This window comes from Elgaria multicarinata, chromosome 1, assembly GCF_023053635.1.
Source record: "Elgaria multicarinata webbii isolate HBS135686 ecotype San Diego chromosome 1, rElgMul1.1.pri, whole genome shotgun sequence".
NCBI lineage: Eukaryota > Metazoa > Chordata > Lepidosauria > Squamata > Anguidae > Elgaria > Elgaria multicarinata.
In genome coordinates this window covers 210,473,129-210,486,608 of record NC_086171.1, presented here as the reverse complement: position 1 = coordinate 210,486,608, position 13,480 = coordinate 210,473,129, and the positions used below count along the sequence as shown (strand labels likewise).

At 47.8% G+C, this 13,480-nt stretch overlaps 1 protein-coding gene across 1 annotated transcript in view; it reads left to right on the top strand.

Moving 5' to 3' along the window:
• LOC134413101 (peroxidasin homolog) overlaps positions 1 to 13,480 on the top strand; it is a 79,841-nt gene that overhangs the window by 20,228 nt on the left and 46,133 nt on the right. Inside the window, exons 3-4 of the mRNA XM_063147205.1 lie at positions 8,454 to 8,525; positions 9,167 to 9,238. Coding sequence (XP_063003275.1) covers positions 8,454 to 8,525; positions 9,167 to 9,238 — 144 coding nt within the window. The remainder of the gene's footprint in view (positions 1 to 8,453; positions 8,526 to 9,166; positions 9,239 to 13,480) is intronic.

The following is a 13,480-nucleotide window of genomic DNA, read 5'->3' as shown; positions in this document are numbered from 1 at the left end:
CAGTTCTGGGCTCCACAATTCAAGAAGGATGCAGACAAGCTGGAGCGTGTTCAGAGGAGGGCAACCAGGATGATCAGGGGTCTGGAAACAAAGCCCTATGAAGAGAGACTGAAAGAACTGGGCAGGTTTAGCCTGGAGAAGAGAAGATGGAGGGGAGACATGAGAGCACTCTTCAAATACTTAAAAGGTTGTCACACAGAGGAGGGCCAGGATCTCTTCTCGATCCTCCCAGAGTGCAGGACACGGAATAACGGGCTCAAGTTAAAGGAAGCCAGATTCCAACTGGACATCAGGAAAAACTTCCTGACTGTTAGAGCAGTACGACAATGGAATCAGTTACCTAGGGAGGTTGTGGGCTCTCCCACACTAGAGGCCTTCAAGAGGCAGCTGGACAGCCATCTGTCAGGGATGCTTTAAGGTGGATTCCTGCATTGAGCAGGGGGTTGGACTCGATGACCTTGTAGGACCCTTCCAACTCTGCTATTCTATGATTCTATGATTCTATGAACTACGTCTTCTTTAATCACTTGATTGCCCTTGCTCAGGGGTGCATGACCCATGGGGCGCAGGCAGCTTCTGGACACATTATTATTATTATTATTATTATTATTATTATTATTATTATTATCCCACCTTTTTCCCAGTACTGTGACTCAAGGCGGTTTACAAGCTTAAAACATGCACAATTAAAACATATAAATATAAATTACAAAAGTTAAAATAGAATTAAACCTACAGTAAAATTAAAAACATGTTAAAAAGATTTAAAACTGTAACAGGTTAAAAGGGGGAGGGGGGAATCCAATACATTAACACAGGTCCAGTATAGTTCCAAAAGCCTGCTGAAACAAAAATGTTTTTGCCTGCCTCTGAAACTGTAGCACAGAGGGAGCCAGCCTAGCCTCCCTGGGAAGGGAGTTCCAGAGCCTTGGAGCAGCCACCGAGAAGGCCCTCTCCCATGTATCCATCACGCGTGCCTGGGATGTTGGTGGGACTGAGAGAAAGGCCTCCCCAGAAGATCTCAGAGCACGGGCAGGCTCATATGGGAGAATACGGTATTTCAAATAACCTAGAGCCAAGCCATAGAGGGCTTTAATAGGTGATAACCAGCACTTTGAATTGTTCCCAGACACAGACTGGAAGCCAGTGAAGCTGTTTTAACAGGGGAGTTGTCTGCTCCCTGTAACCAGCCCCAGACAACAATCTGGCTGCAGCTCTTTGAACCCGCTGAAGTTTCCAAACAGTCTTCAAAGGCATGGGGATGCAGTTACGGGGATGTAACTACGGCATGTGTCACCGTGGCCAGGTCCGACATCTCATGTGGCCCCCATGCTTCCTGCCACCACCAGATACCCCACATTGTGTGTGGAAGTGCATGTGCAGTCCGCAGGCTGCCTGCTCACACGGGATATGGCCTTGGGGCCAAAGAAAAAGTACATTCCTACCCTAGTTTCTCGGTAACTGCAATGTTTTTCCCTTCCTGATCCTTACAAAATGGTCAGCTGGCAACTGTGGCAATGTGGCAGCACTAAAGCCAACCCTCCACCAGGTAAGGAAGCAGGCGATACCTTGGGAAGAAGACAAGTGGGAAGGAGAAGCAGGTTTCATTTATGTATTTATTTTAAAAGGTTATTTATTTATTTAAATACATCCTCCCAAAGTGGCATACAACAAGGCTTACAACGATAAACGTCATAAAACCTCCATATTTCTATTCTCGGGGCAGCTTACAAAAATGAGGAATAATAATTAATAATAATAATTAATAATAATTAATAATAATAATTTTTAAAGTTTAAATGAGTTGCACAATAGAAACAGTTTGAAGATGGATTAAAACCGCAGAGCAATAAAAATGGAACAAACTCTAACCAGATCTTCAAGCCAGATTAGAACAATTTAAAAAACTGGGTAAATAAATAGAAGACTTGAGTCGAAGGCGGTTGGGCCAAAAAATCTTGCATGGCTAAGCCAAGAACGTTATCATCACCTCTGCTCGCCTGGTGGCATATAATCCAAATGTCGGTGACAATGGTGGAGAGTAATTTTCACCGGATATTAAAATGTCTATGTGGGAACAGATGGTTAATTGTTTCTTTCCACAGTCTAATGGCAGATAATCTAAAATCCTGGCTGGTCCTCTTTGGCTTAATTGACCTGCTTTGTTAGGGTTGTCATGGCAGCCTTGGGAAGATAAGTCCCGGTCCAAGCAAAGAGCTGGCAATCATCCTGGTGCCCATGGAGATCCATCCTCAGGATTCTTTGCAGCCACTCCTGTTTTTCCCCCTTTCAGCTTCGTTGCAAGAGTGATCCAGACTGCAGTCCTAAGAATGCTGCAAAATATAGTTGGGCGCTGCTGTCTTGCCCAGCCTGGTGCCCTCTAAATGTTTTGGACTACGGATCCCACCATCCGTGTCTGTAGGTTATTCTGGGTGGGGCTACTAGCATAGGCGTGCACAGCACATTTCATTAGAGTATGTACCCAGGGATGATTTTTTTTTTAAAGGTGAACATTTATTGAATCCTCAATCATAAAGGACATCATTTTATTCACTTATTTATTAAACACTGTAGACACTGATGCCCTACTCTTCATTCAGCTTGCCTGACCGTGGGAGGGCCATTGCCCAGAGGCCACCAGTGAGGGAGGAAGCAGCAGCCAGGCATCTCTCCACCGTGCCTGGGTCCAGCTCCAGCTGAGAGCCCCCTCCCTCCTGCTACCAAGTGTCTCTGCAGAGGCCACCAGTGAGGGAGGAAGCAGCAGCCAGGCATCTCTCCACCGTGCCTGGGTCCAGCTCCAGCTGAGAGCCCCCTCCCTCCTGCTACCAACTGTCTCTGCAGAGGCCACCAGTGAGGGAGGAAGCAGCAGCCAGGCATCTCTCCACCGTGCCTGGGTCCAGCTCCAGCTGAGAGCCCCCTCCCTCCTGCTACCAACTGTCTCTGCAGAGGCCACCAGTGAGGGAGGAAGCAGCAGCCAGGCATCTCTCCACCGTGCCTGGGTCCAGCTCCAGCTGAGAGCCCCCTCCCTCCTGCTACCAACTGTCTCTGCAGAGGCCACCAGTGAGGGAGGAAGCAGCAGCCAGGCATCTCTCCACCGTGCCTGGGTCCAGCTCCAGCTGAGAGCCCCCTCCCTCCTGCTACCAACTGTCTCTGCAGAGGCCACCAGTGAGGGAGGAAGCAGCAGCCAGGCATCTCTCCACCGTGCCTGGGTCCAGCTCCAGCTGAGAGCCCCCTCCCTCCTGCTGTCAACTGCAACTGCTGAACTTTCCAACTAAGATTGTAGTGCCTGAGTTTGCTTTCCTTTCCCCCCTCCTCCTCCTCCCTCCCAATCCCCTTTCCTTTTGTGTCATGTCTTTTAGATTGTAAGCCTGTGGGCAGGGACTGTCAAGAAATACTTTTGTAAGCCGCCATGAGAGCCTTTTTTGGCTGAATGGCGGCATAAAAATACTTAAATAAATAAATAAATAAATAAATAAATTGCAGCTGCTCAAGCAGAGGCCTAGTGGTCGAAGCTCCTGGCAAAGCAATTCCTTTTTGTTCCTGCTGCTCTTTCGGAGGCAACGGTTCCTCGGTGTGGCCTTTCCGCTGTCTCTGGATCCCTACTCAATGGCCCCTTCAATTCGGCGCTTATCATTTGAGGCATTAGGGTGTTCCTGGGCACACCCGGCACACCCCTTGCTCACGCCTATGGCTACTAGGAATATGTAGTCCATAACATCTAAAAAAAAAAAGGCATGGCCTGGATGTTTTCATGATGAAAATAAAATCAGTACTATGCCTATTGAACAGGCATTGTCGGTGCCCTTGTTAAAATCTTACGTGGGGTGCCGCGTTGCGGTAGGTGAGCCCTAGCAGAAGTGGTCTCAGGAATGACAGAGTGCTTTGCTGTCCTGTTCCAAATGAGCTGGGACATCTATTTGCCAAGGGCAGAGAAACTGTGCCAAAAGATTAGCGTGGAATCTACCCGGAGCCTTTTCCCATGAGCTACGGGGCTGGAAACAGACGCTATGACAACAGATGTGCAAACAGCGCTGAAAGGTAAACAATCCAACGGGCCACGGAAAGGACCTTGCTGTATCTGTCCTGACCTTTTCTGCACCGTCTCGCCAATTTACCTTAATTTGGACCACTGAGTTTGCTGATCTTCCAACCCCGAGGCTGAAAGGCGAACACGTTCCAAGTGACACATTGCAGGAGTGTTCTGCAGCAGCTCGACTGTTCCTGGCAGGGAGCAAAGCACGGACATGAGTCCAAGGGGCCAACTAAGAAGCGACGGCGGCAGACACGGGATCCGATTCTGCTGCGGCTTCCCAAAAGGGGAGCTGCAGCTACGAAGTGGTCGGATTCGGATCAAAGCGACGGTGCTGCGGGATTTAACTCCCAGCCCTGTCTTTTTTCCAGTCGGAATTCCGTCCCCGACTCCAAGCTATTTGGGAAACAGACTAGTACTTTCCAAAGAAGAATATCCTAGGATGCACCTCATCTACTTGCCTCTTCAGACAGCTGACCAGCCTTACCACTAGGGGCAGCCTGGAGCAGTAGGGTCGAACAGACACAGCACTTATTGCAAAAGCTGCAGATGGGTGGAAGAATCCACACACACCAGTTTTGTTAGCGGTGTTTTGACCCAGTTCAGGAATCTCAGACACTGGGCCGACCAGTGCTAAGCGCTGCTGAGGAAGGACTGGGAAGGGATGTCACCTTTAAGGGATCCAGGAGCGGCAGGGGAAGAAGCCACCCCACCCAAACCAGCGACATGATGAGGCCGTCTCTTTTCCCTGGTACCAAGGTGAAGATGGGAAAGGGGCATCCATGATAACAAGTTCCTGTTTTGACTTCGAAGGGCAGCGTTGGGGTCTAAAATGAGATCTTGAGTATTGCGTCCAGTTCTGGGCACCACACTTCAAGAAGGATGCAGATAAGTTAGAGGGGGTTCAGAGGAGGGCAACGAGGATGATCAGCGGTCTGGAAACAAAGCTTCATGAGGAGAGACTGAAAGAACTGGGCATGTTTAGCCTGGAGAAGAGAAGACTGAGGGGAGAGACATGATAGCATTCTTCAAATACTTACTATTTATTTATTTGTTTATTTATTACATTTTTATACCGCCCAATAGCAGAAGCTCTCTGGGCAGTTCACAAAGGTTGTCACACAAAGGAGGGCCAGGATCTCTTCTCGATCATCCCAGAGTGCTGGACACAGAATAATGGGTTCAAGTTACAGGAAGCCAGATTCCGGCTGGACAACAGGAAAAACTTCCTGACTGTTAGAGCAGTACGACAATGGAACCAACGAGCTAGGGAGGTCATGGGCTCTCCCACATTAGAGGCCTTCAAGAGACAGCGGGACAGCCATCTGCCAGGGATGCTTTAAAGTGGATTCCTGCATTGAGCAGGGGGTTGGACTCGATGGCCTTATAGGCCCTTTCCAACTCTACTGTTGTATGATTCTATGATCTATGTATGGCAATTCAGGCCTGCTAGGCTGGGGTTGGACCAGCACTGGCTCCAGGAGCCCTTGAGTAAAATGCTCTCAATGGGCCCTGATCCACCAAACTGCAGTGGCCCATTTACTCTCCCTAGTCTGAAGCCAATCCTCCCCTCTGCCCAGGTCCTCCTCCTCATTCGTTGCTTGCTGCTTCCTCTCTTTCACTGGGACAGAGCAGGTGACAATGGCAAAAGCAGCAGCAACAGGGTGAGGTGGTTCTGATGGACAGCAGCACACACACCCCTACTGAGACATGAGCCTCGGCAGGTTCCCAATGATACCGACCTTTGGTGCCGGCACCTCCATAAGTTGGGGGATTGGTTGTGTCTTCTCAGTAGTGATGAGAGCAAAGCATGTTGCATAGGCTGAGAGTGTTCCTACAGGAGGCTTTTATTGCACACTCATGACTGCTCACTCACCGTAGTTTGTGGGTCCTTTACACGGTCATCATCTTCCAGGGCCTCTCCCGTGCTTTGCAAACATTCTTGCAGTTTTTCCCCACTATCGAGGAAACGTTGGTAATTATTTAGGAATGGTGGAATGAGAGTCTCATGTAATTGCACGGGTCTGCTATATCACAGTGCCATCTAGTGGCTGTATAATGGAACATACAGAAAGTCAGAGAAAGAAAAACTCCAGAAAAAAAGCACATGTAAAGGAGCTGATGTTAAACCCATAAAGAACATGGGCGGGAGGGTGCTGTTGCACCATGTCCTGCTTGTTCATCCCTGGCCGATGGCTGGTTGGCCATTGTGTGAACAGAGTGCTGGACTAGATGGACCCTTGGTCTGATCCAGCATCAGGGCTCTTCTTATGTTCTAATCTGGGAGCAGAACCCTTGGTAAAGGTACAGGATAAAAACCTTATGTAGAAGTGCCTTGAGAGATGCTCTTTATTAGCCTCATGCCCTGATGACATAGCTGCTGAGGCTTACCTTAAACCAGGTCTGCATAACCTGGACTCACCAAGGCAGCTACACAATTTGGCCTGCCAGGCACTTGATAGCTCTTTTCTTTTTTGCAATCTTAAACAGGCAGTAAAAAACCCAGGAGGTCCTGGTGGGATCTCACAAATGGCTGGGTGCAGTATAGTTGGCTAGGTGGATCAGAAGTTATTCAGGCCCTGGCATTGCCCATGGAGAAATCAGGTGCCCGTATTTTAATCTATAAACTTAAGAGTTTCTCAGTATGTTGCCTTCAGGCACAATTTGAGGACAACCCAGCCTCCAGCCTCCACACCAGGCTTAGACTAGAAGAAACCTTGCTGTAGGCCTGGGTTAAGAGCCCCGCTAAGGAAGTGTATATAACTAAGTTAAGTTCCCAGCACCAGCATAGAGCCTGAATTCTATTGTCAAATTTTAACAAGCAGGTAACATGGGCAAATTTAAATGGGTAAAGTGTTGATCCTGTGCTCAGATATATATTTGCCATGCATGTGTAGCATAACGAAAGGATTTCTGGTTTTGAAAACTGTTGGCATGATGTCACTTTTTCAAAGGGCATTTGGTGCTCTGCATTTTCAAACAATGCCAGGGCAATTTCTACAAGCCATTCCATAAGGGCCCCTGCAAAACAGTGTCTATGCGTCTGCGGGTGACGAGGGAGAAGAGAATATTTGCTGGTATCATTCCTATGGTTCGATCTGTATTCAACCCAGGAGGAAATATTGGTACAATGAATTCCTTCTGGGGGAAAAGAATTGTTCTGTTTGCAGGCACAACCCAAATTTTAAGGCGAATTGATTTCCTGATTGATAGCAGCGCTGTCCATCTATGTGTCACTTCACAGCTTTATGGGCAAAGATATACAGATCTCTGCCTCCAAGAAGCATACAGTTCAAAGACTTCAGTCAAACTGTAAATGTGAGCCAGTTGTAACCTCTACAACAGCTTTCAGAAACCGACTGCCCTTCAGAGGTTTTGGATAACAACTCCTGGAATTCCAGACTATTCGTCATGCTGGTGGGGGGTGATGGGAATTGAAGTCCAAAACATCTAGAGGACACGAATTTGGGGAATGCTGTTATACAGGGTCAGACCAAGACAGACAGATGGCAGGCTTGCGAGATCTACTTCATTGGCGGTAGATTTGCAAAGTCCAACTGGAGTCAGATGCAAAATATTAGCTCGGGGGGGGGGTACTCTTAAAATTAAGGAACAAGCATCCTTCTGAGCACATACTTGGCTCAGGAATTTGTTTTTAATAGGAGAACTGACCTTACAGTCTTGTCACACAAAAATCTTTTCCTGGCTCCTCCTCACCCCCCCCCCTTTCCCCCATCTCATCAATCTAAATCAGAAGAGGAAGTTGAGAGTTAGAAACCCTTCGTGATCTACTGCAGATCACCCAGTGATCTACCAGTAAATTCTGGTCTCCCTTCTTCCAACTCCTGGCCTACTTCAATTAAAGCCAATTTTATATGTGTGTTTAGACATACACATACATACATGGCTGGCTGGGGAATGCTGGACATTATAGGAGTTTTTCTGTCTAAACAGGCATAGGATTGCACCCTTAGCCCCTCTCCAAAGCGGAGACATTTCCTAGCTTTGTTGTTGGTTTTTAAACTGGAGAAGGCCAGGATTTTTGAAGGCAGATGGTTGGCTGCTGTGTGAACAGAATGCTTCGCTAGATGGACCCTGGGCCTGATCCTGCATGGCTGTTCTTATGCTCTTATAAACCTGGAACCCTCTGCGGGAAAATCATGTGCTCCAGAACTGAACTTTGGCCTCCTAGTATACTATAATTTATTAATTATGAAAATCAGTTCCAAGGTGTCATGTTTTATTAGTCAGCATGCTTGTTTGTTTTAGTGACCAATTTTGTTGTTGTTGTTGTTATGTTGTGATAACCTTTGTTTGAACAAGAAATGCAGATCTGTTTCATGACTGCAACATGGAGACTGCAGCCCAGTGGCCTCAAAATATCGAATTAATTCGTTGCTTTCTTCCCCCAATTGTCCCACAGGCTTCTGAACAACAACCTAATCAAGCATATTGCACGAAGGTCCTTCGAAGGCCTTGAGAACTTGAAATACCTGTGAGTATCTCTTAATAAGCCTCGTGTGGCGCAGAGCGGTAAAGCAGCAGTTTCTGCAGCTGAAACGCTCCCCACAGCCTGAGTTCGATCCCAGCGGAAGCTGGTTTCAGGCAGCTGGCTCGGGTCGACTCAGCCTTCCATCCTCCCGAGGTCGGTAAAATGAGTACCCAGTTAGCTGGGGGAAAGGCAATCACGGCCAGGGAAGGCAACTGCAAACCACCCCGCTATAAGGCCTGCCAAGAAAATGTCAGTGAAAGCTGGCATCCCTCCAAGAGTCAGTAATGACTCAGTGCTTGCACGAGAGGGTCCTTTCCTTTTCCTTCCACCTCTTAATACCCAATACGTCATCATTTTCTAAGCCACCCTTTCTTGACCTGACGCTCTCCAGGTGTTGGATTGCAGCACCCATCATTGCTTATCCTTCAGGCTTGACTGACAAGTCCTGGATACTCTATTGTAATTTAAACAAGGAGGGGGTTGGAGGTTGTTGGGTTGAGGGTGGGGTTTGTTTTTTACTGGCAATAGATTGCTAGTGATAGCAGTGCAAAGTAGCTCCATCCTTATGTACTCGTGCTGTTGCCCACCAGGATTCTTTTTATGATTTTTCTCTTCTTTTTCTCTCTCCCTCTCTCTTTGCAAAGCTACCTTTACAAGAATGAAATTCAAAGCATCCAGCAAAATGCATTCAAGGGACTTCATTCTCTGGAACAGCTGTAAGTTGGCAGAGCTTTTGTGTTGGAAATTGCATAGAGAGACAGATGGAATTTAGCCTCTGGATTTTAGCCAGTCCCGCAAGACACTGACTGCGAGCTCTTTTCAGGATCCATGGAGACCTGAGAGCGCTATCAGTATAAATCAGTGAGATGTGCAACTAAATGTTGCAGCATGGAGTGCGCCGTCTTTAAGATCCTTGCCGCTCCATTCCTCTCCCTCTCCCACGTTTTCCATGTTCTCCCACAACAGTCAGAATTCCATTCTCACTGAGCATGCTCAGTCCTCTCTTGTGCATGGGTAGTGCTGTTTTGGCTACATAGAGAACTGACATCCCTGGGAGTGTATCGATGATGATGTGAATATGGCCAACTACAGAAGAGAGGGGGAAATGGGGATTGTGGCATTACACCCCACAAGTCAGTTCCCAAATGTATGTCTGGAGATTGTAAGTCTGGGGTTTTTAGAATGTTGGCCTGAGTGGGCGGAGTTAGAATGTCTGGGGAGGGGGAGGAGTAATATATAAGGGAAGGACTGAGGGGATTGAGCAGAGACTTTTTAGGTCCTCTTAGGCCACAGCTAGACCTAAGGTTTATCCTGGGATCATCCAGGGTTCGCCCCTGCCTGAGCACTGGATCCCCTGTGTGTCACCTAGATGAACAGGTTTGACCCCTGGACGATCCAGGGATAAACCTTAGGTCTAGCCATGGCCTTAGAGTCTTTAGCGCTCTCTGTGCATTAGCTCTTGGTGTTTAGAGTACTTGGGTCTGGAGAGTTTGAGGTTGGTTCAGTGTAGAGAGTGGTGTCCTTGGAGTGTGGTGTGCACATAGTTGATGTATATTAAACAATACAGATAATAAAGAAAGCTCAAGGGTGATTGTGTGAGAGAAAGGAGAGCGCGTATGTGAATGGGTGAAAGGATTGGATGAAAGGTTACAAAAAGGTTTTTAAATGTTTTATTTGAAACAAAGCTTGGGGGGATCCGCACGTCATACCCAGAGCGCTTCTATGCGACCCCAGTGCACCCCAAAAACGATCGTCTAACTTGCCTGTAAAAGAAACAAGGAAGACGCGTCCTTACCGGCGCCGCCGGCGCCACCCACCTCCCTCCTCGCTGGCCGGTGAGGAGAGCTCGACGGAGGGGGCACGACTCCGCTGCCGGCTCCGGCGCCCCTTTCAGAGGGGCGGGTGCCGGCTCCGGGAGACAGGAAGAAGGAATAGGAAAGGGAGAAGCGAACGGTGTGTTGGTGTGTGGGTCTCCACCTTGAGAGACACGTCTCTTTTCTAACCCGAGCCGCCGCCATTATCCCTTCCCCCTCAGCCTTTGGTGGGGGCGGCGGGGGCAGCGGTGGGGTGGGGTGGGGTGGGGTGGGGAAGAGACCTGGCAGCTTTTGGTCCTTTGAGGAAGGGAAACAAGCGGGAAATCAGCCGCTCTTCTGTGCCCTCTTCGCTCTCTCGCCGGCGCGCACTTTCCTTTTTCTTTCCTTTCCTCTCCACCCCGCCTTCTTTCGCCGAGCTCTCCTCGCCGGCAAGGACGCCCCTTTCTCGTTTCTTTTACAGGCAAGTTAGACGATCGTTTTCAGGGTGCACTGGGGTCGCATAGAAGAGCTTTGGGTACGACGTGCGGATCCCCCCTTGTGAACGTTTAAAAACAATTTTTTATTATTTTGTTTTTAACTACCACAAAAATCCCACGTGTCTGTTTGGCATTTATCATCTGAAGTTTATACATTTAGCACCCACTCTGACAATAATTCACCTCAGCACATATAATTCACAGCGCTTTAATTTATTATTAAAATCCATTCTCCATTCTAAACCCCTTTCTCCACATAGTTTGGAGGAAGGTGGTTTTCATCCCTCGCCTCAGGCGTATCAAGCGGTGGTGCTTGGCTTGAGCAGGGAGTAGCCTCGGCCGGGTCTGTTGTTCAGAGCCTGTGTCGTGGCAGGGATCCCTTCACGAACTCACAGCCGAGGGATGAATTGTGACGTTGGGCTTTCTTATACATTTTAATTACAGCTCTCTGTAATGTTCATCGTTTAGGTAAGCAGGGCTTAGTACAGTGGTCCTCAACCTTTTGGGGTCAATTGTCACATTTGGAGTTCTGAGAAAGTATTGTGGCTGCTCAAAATGGCTGCCGTGGGGATGCAGGGGGATTTGGCCATTTGTAAAATGGCTGCCATGCTGGCATGGGTGGACACAAAATACTTGTTTTGTAGAAGGCAAACTGGTGAGACAAAACGAAAAGAAACCTGCCCAAGAACAAGGCAGGATGGAGGATGTGGATAAGGAGGCATTTTTCTCCTCCTCTCGTGATCACAACCCGGGATCATCCCATGAAGCTTAATTGTGGGAGATTCAAAACAGATCCAAAGAAGGCCTTCTCCACACAGCGCATAGTTAAAATATGGAATTCACTACAAGTTGGCCAACAATTTGGATGGCTTTAAAAAAGAGGTTGGATGAATTCATGAAGGATAACGCTATCGGTGCTACTATTCCGGCTGGCTATATCCTACCTCCAATATCAGAGCCACTAATCCTACGTACACCAATTGGTGGGGAACATGGGCGGGAGGGTGCTATTGCACTCTAGTCCTGCTTACAGGTTTCTATTGGCAGCTGGTTGGCCACTGTGTGAGCAAAATGCTGGGCTAGATGGATCCTTGGTCTGATCCAGCAGGGCTCTTTTTATGTTTGGATGTTCTTGAGGCACAGGTGGGAGCCGAATTCCAAAACACAAAACTACTCTTTAGCACCCAGATAATGATGGTGCTGGAGGGCAATGCAGTTAAAAAGGGAAAGAGTGGTGTCCCTGGGAATACTGGTGCCTACAGACACCATGTTATTTATTTATTTATTTATCATATTTATATTATCTGGATGATAACACTGGAATAAAAACCCTGAGATGATACAACAGCCTCAAAATCCTGAGTCTATAACAAAGAGTCTGTAACAATACTACAAACGAGAAGGATCTTGGAATTGTTGTAGATCACAAGCTGAATATGAGCCAACAGTGCGATAGGGCTGCAAGAAAGGCAAATGCTCTTTTGGGCTGCATTAATAGAAGTAGAGCTTCCAAATCACGTGAGGTACTGGTTCCTCTCTATTCGGCCCTGGTTAGGTCTCATCTAGAGTATTGCGTCCAGTTCTGGGCTCCACAATTCAAGAAGGACGCAGACAAGCTGGACTGTGTTCACAGGAGGGCAACCAGGATGATCAGGGGTCTGGAAACAAAGCCCTATGAGGAGAGACTGAAAGAACTGGGCAGGTTTAGCCTGGAGAAGAGAAGATTGAGGGGGGACATGATAGCACTCATCAAAGACCTAAAAGGTTGTCACACAGAGGAGGGCTAGGATCTCTTCTTGATCATCCCAGAGTGTAGGACACGGAATAATGGGCTCAAGTTACAGGAAGCCAGATTCCAGCTGGACATCAGGAAAACTTCCTGACTGTTAGAGCAGTATGACAATGGAACCAATTACCTAGGGAGGTTGTGGGCTCTCCCACATTAGAGGCCTTCAAGAGGCAGCTGGGCAGCCATCTGTCAAGTATGCTTTAGGGTTGATTCCTGCATTGAGCAGGGGGCTGGACTCAATGGCCTTATAGGCCCCTTCTAACTCTACTATTCTATGATCCTGTGATTCTATGAGCTGTATAGGCAACATCGTCCCTTAACCAGAAGGAGCCTTGCAATCCATGCTAGATAGACAAAATAAAGAGCCCTTCTCTGGTCCTGGGGATATAGGAAACTATGTGCTCCTTCACAGATGATCTCATACACAACCGGAGCCAAGATCTAATCTCTCACTAGCATGTATAATCAGCCGCTTTGCTGCTGATGGATTAGGAAAGAATGGTCTGATATTGCTGCCCCTTCTACAAGCAGGCAGGCTGTCGTTTTCTTGAAAATAAGCTCAAGACTCCAAGGAATAAGCCGTGCCAGGTATGACTCTCTAAAAGAAAGGAGGGAAAGAGGTTTCTAAATATGCCATTTTTAGAGAGTTACACTACCGGCTGTACCCACATGACGCCAATGGCCATAACAAATCCGGCGTCAGAAGGAATAAAAAGGCCATCTGTTTTCAATCTTTGGAACAGTTCCCCCCCCCCCCCCTTCAGATGGTTTGGCATCCTTCAAACGGTCCCATCCTTTCAGTGAAAATCAGTTGATGATGGATAGTGTCAGGTGTGTTTTGATTCAGAGCCATTTTGATGGATCACAGAAGAATTATTT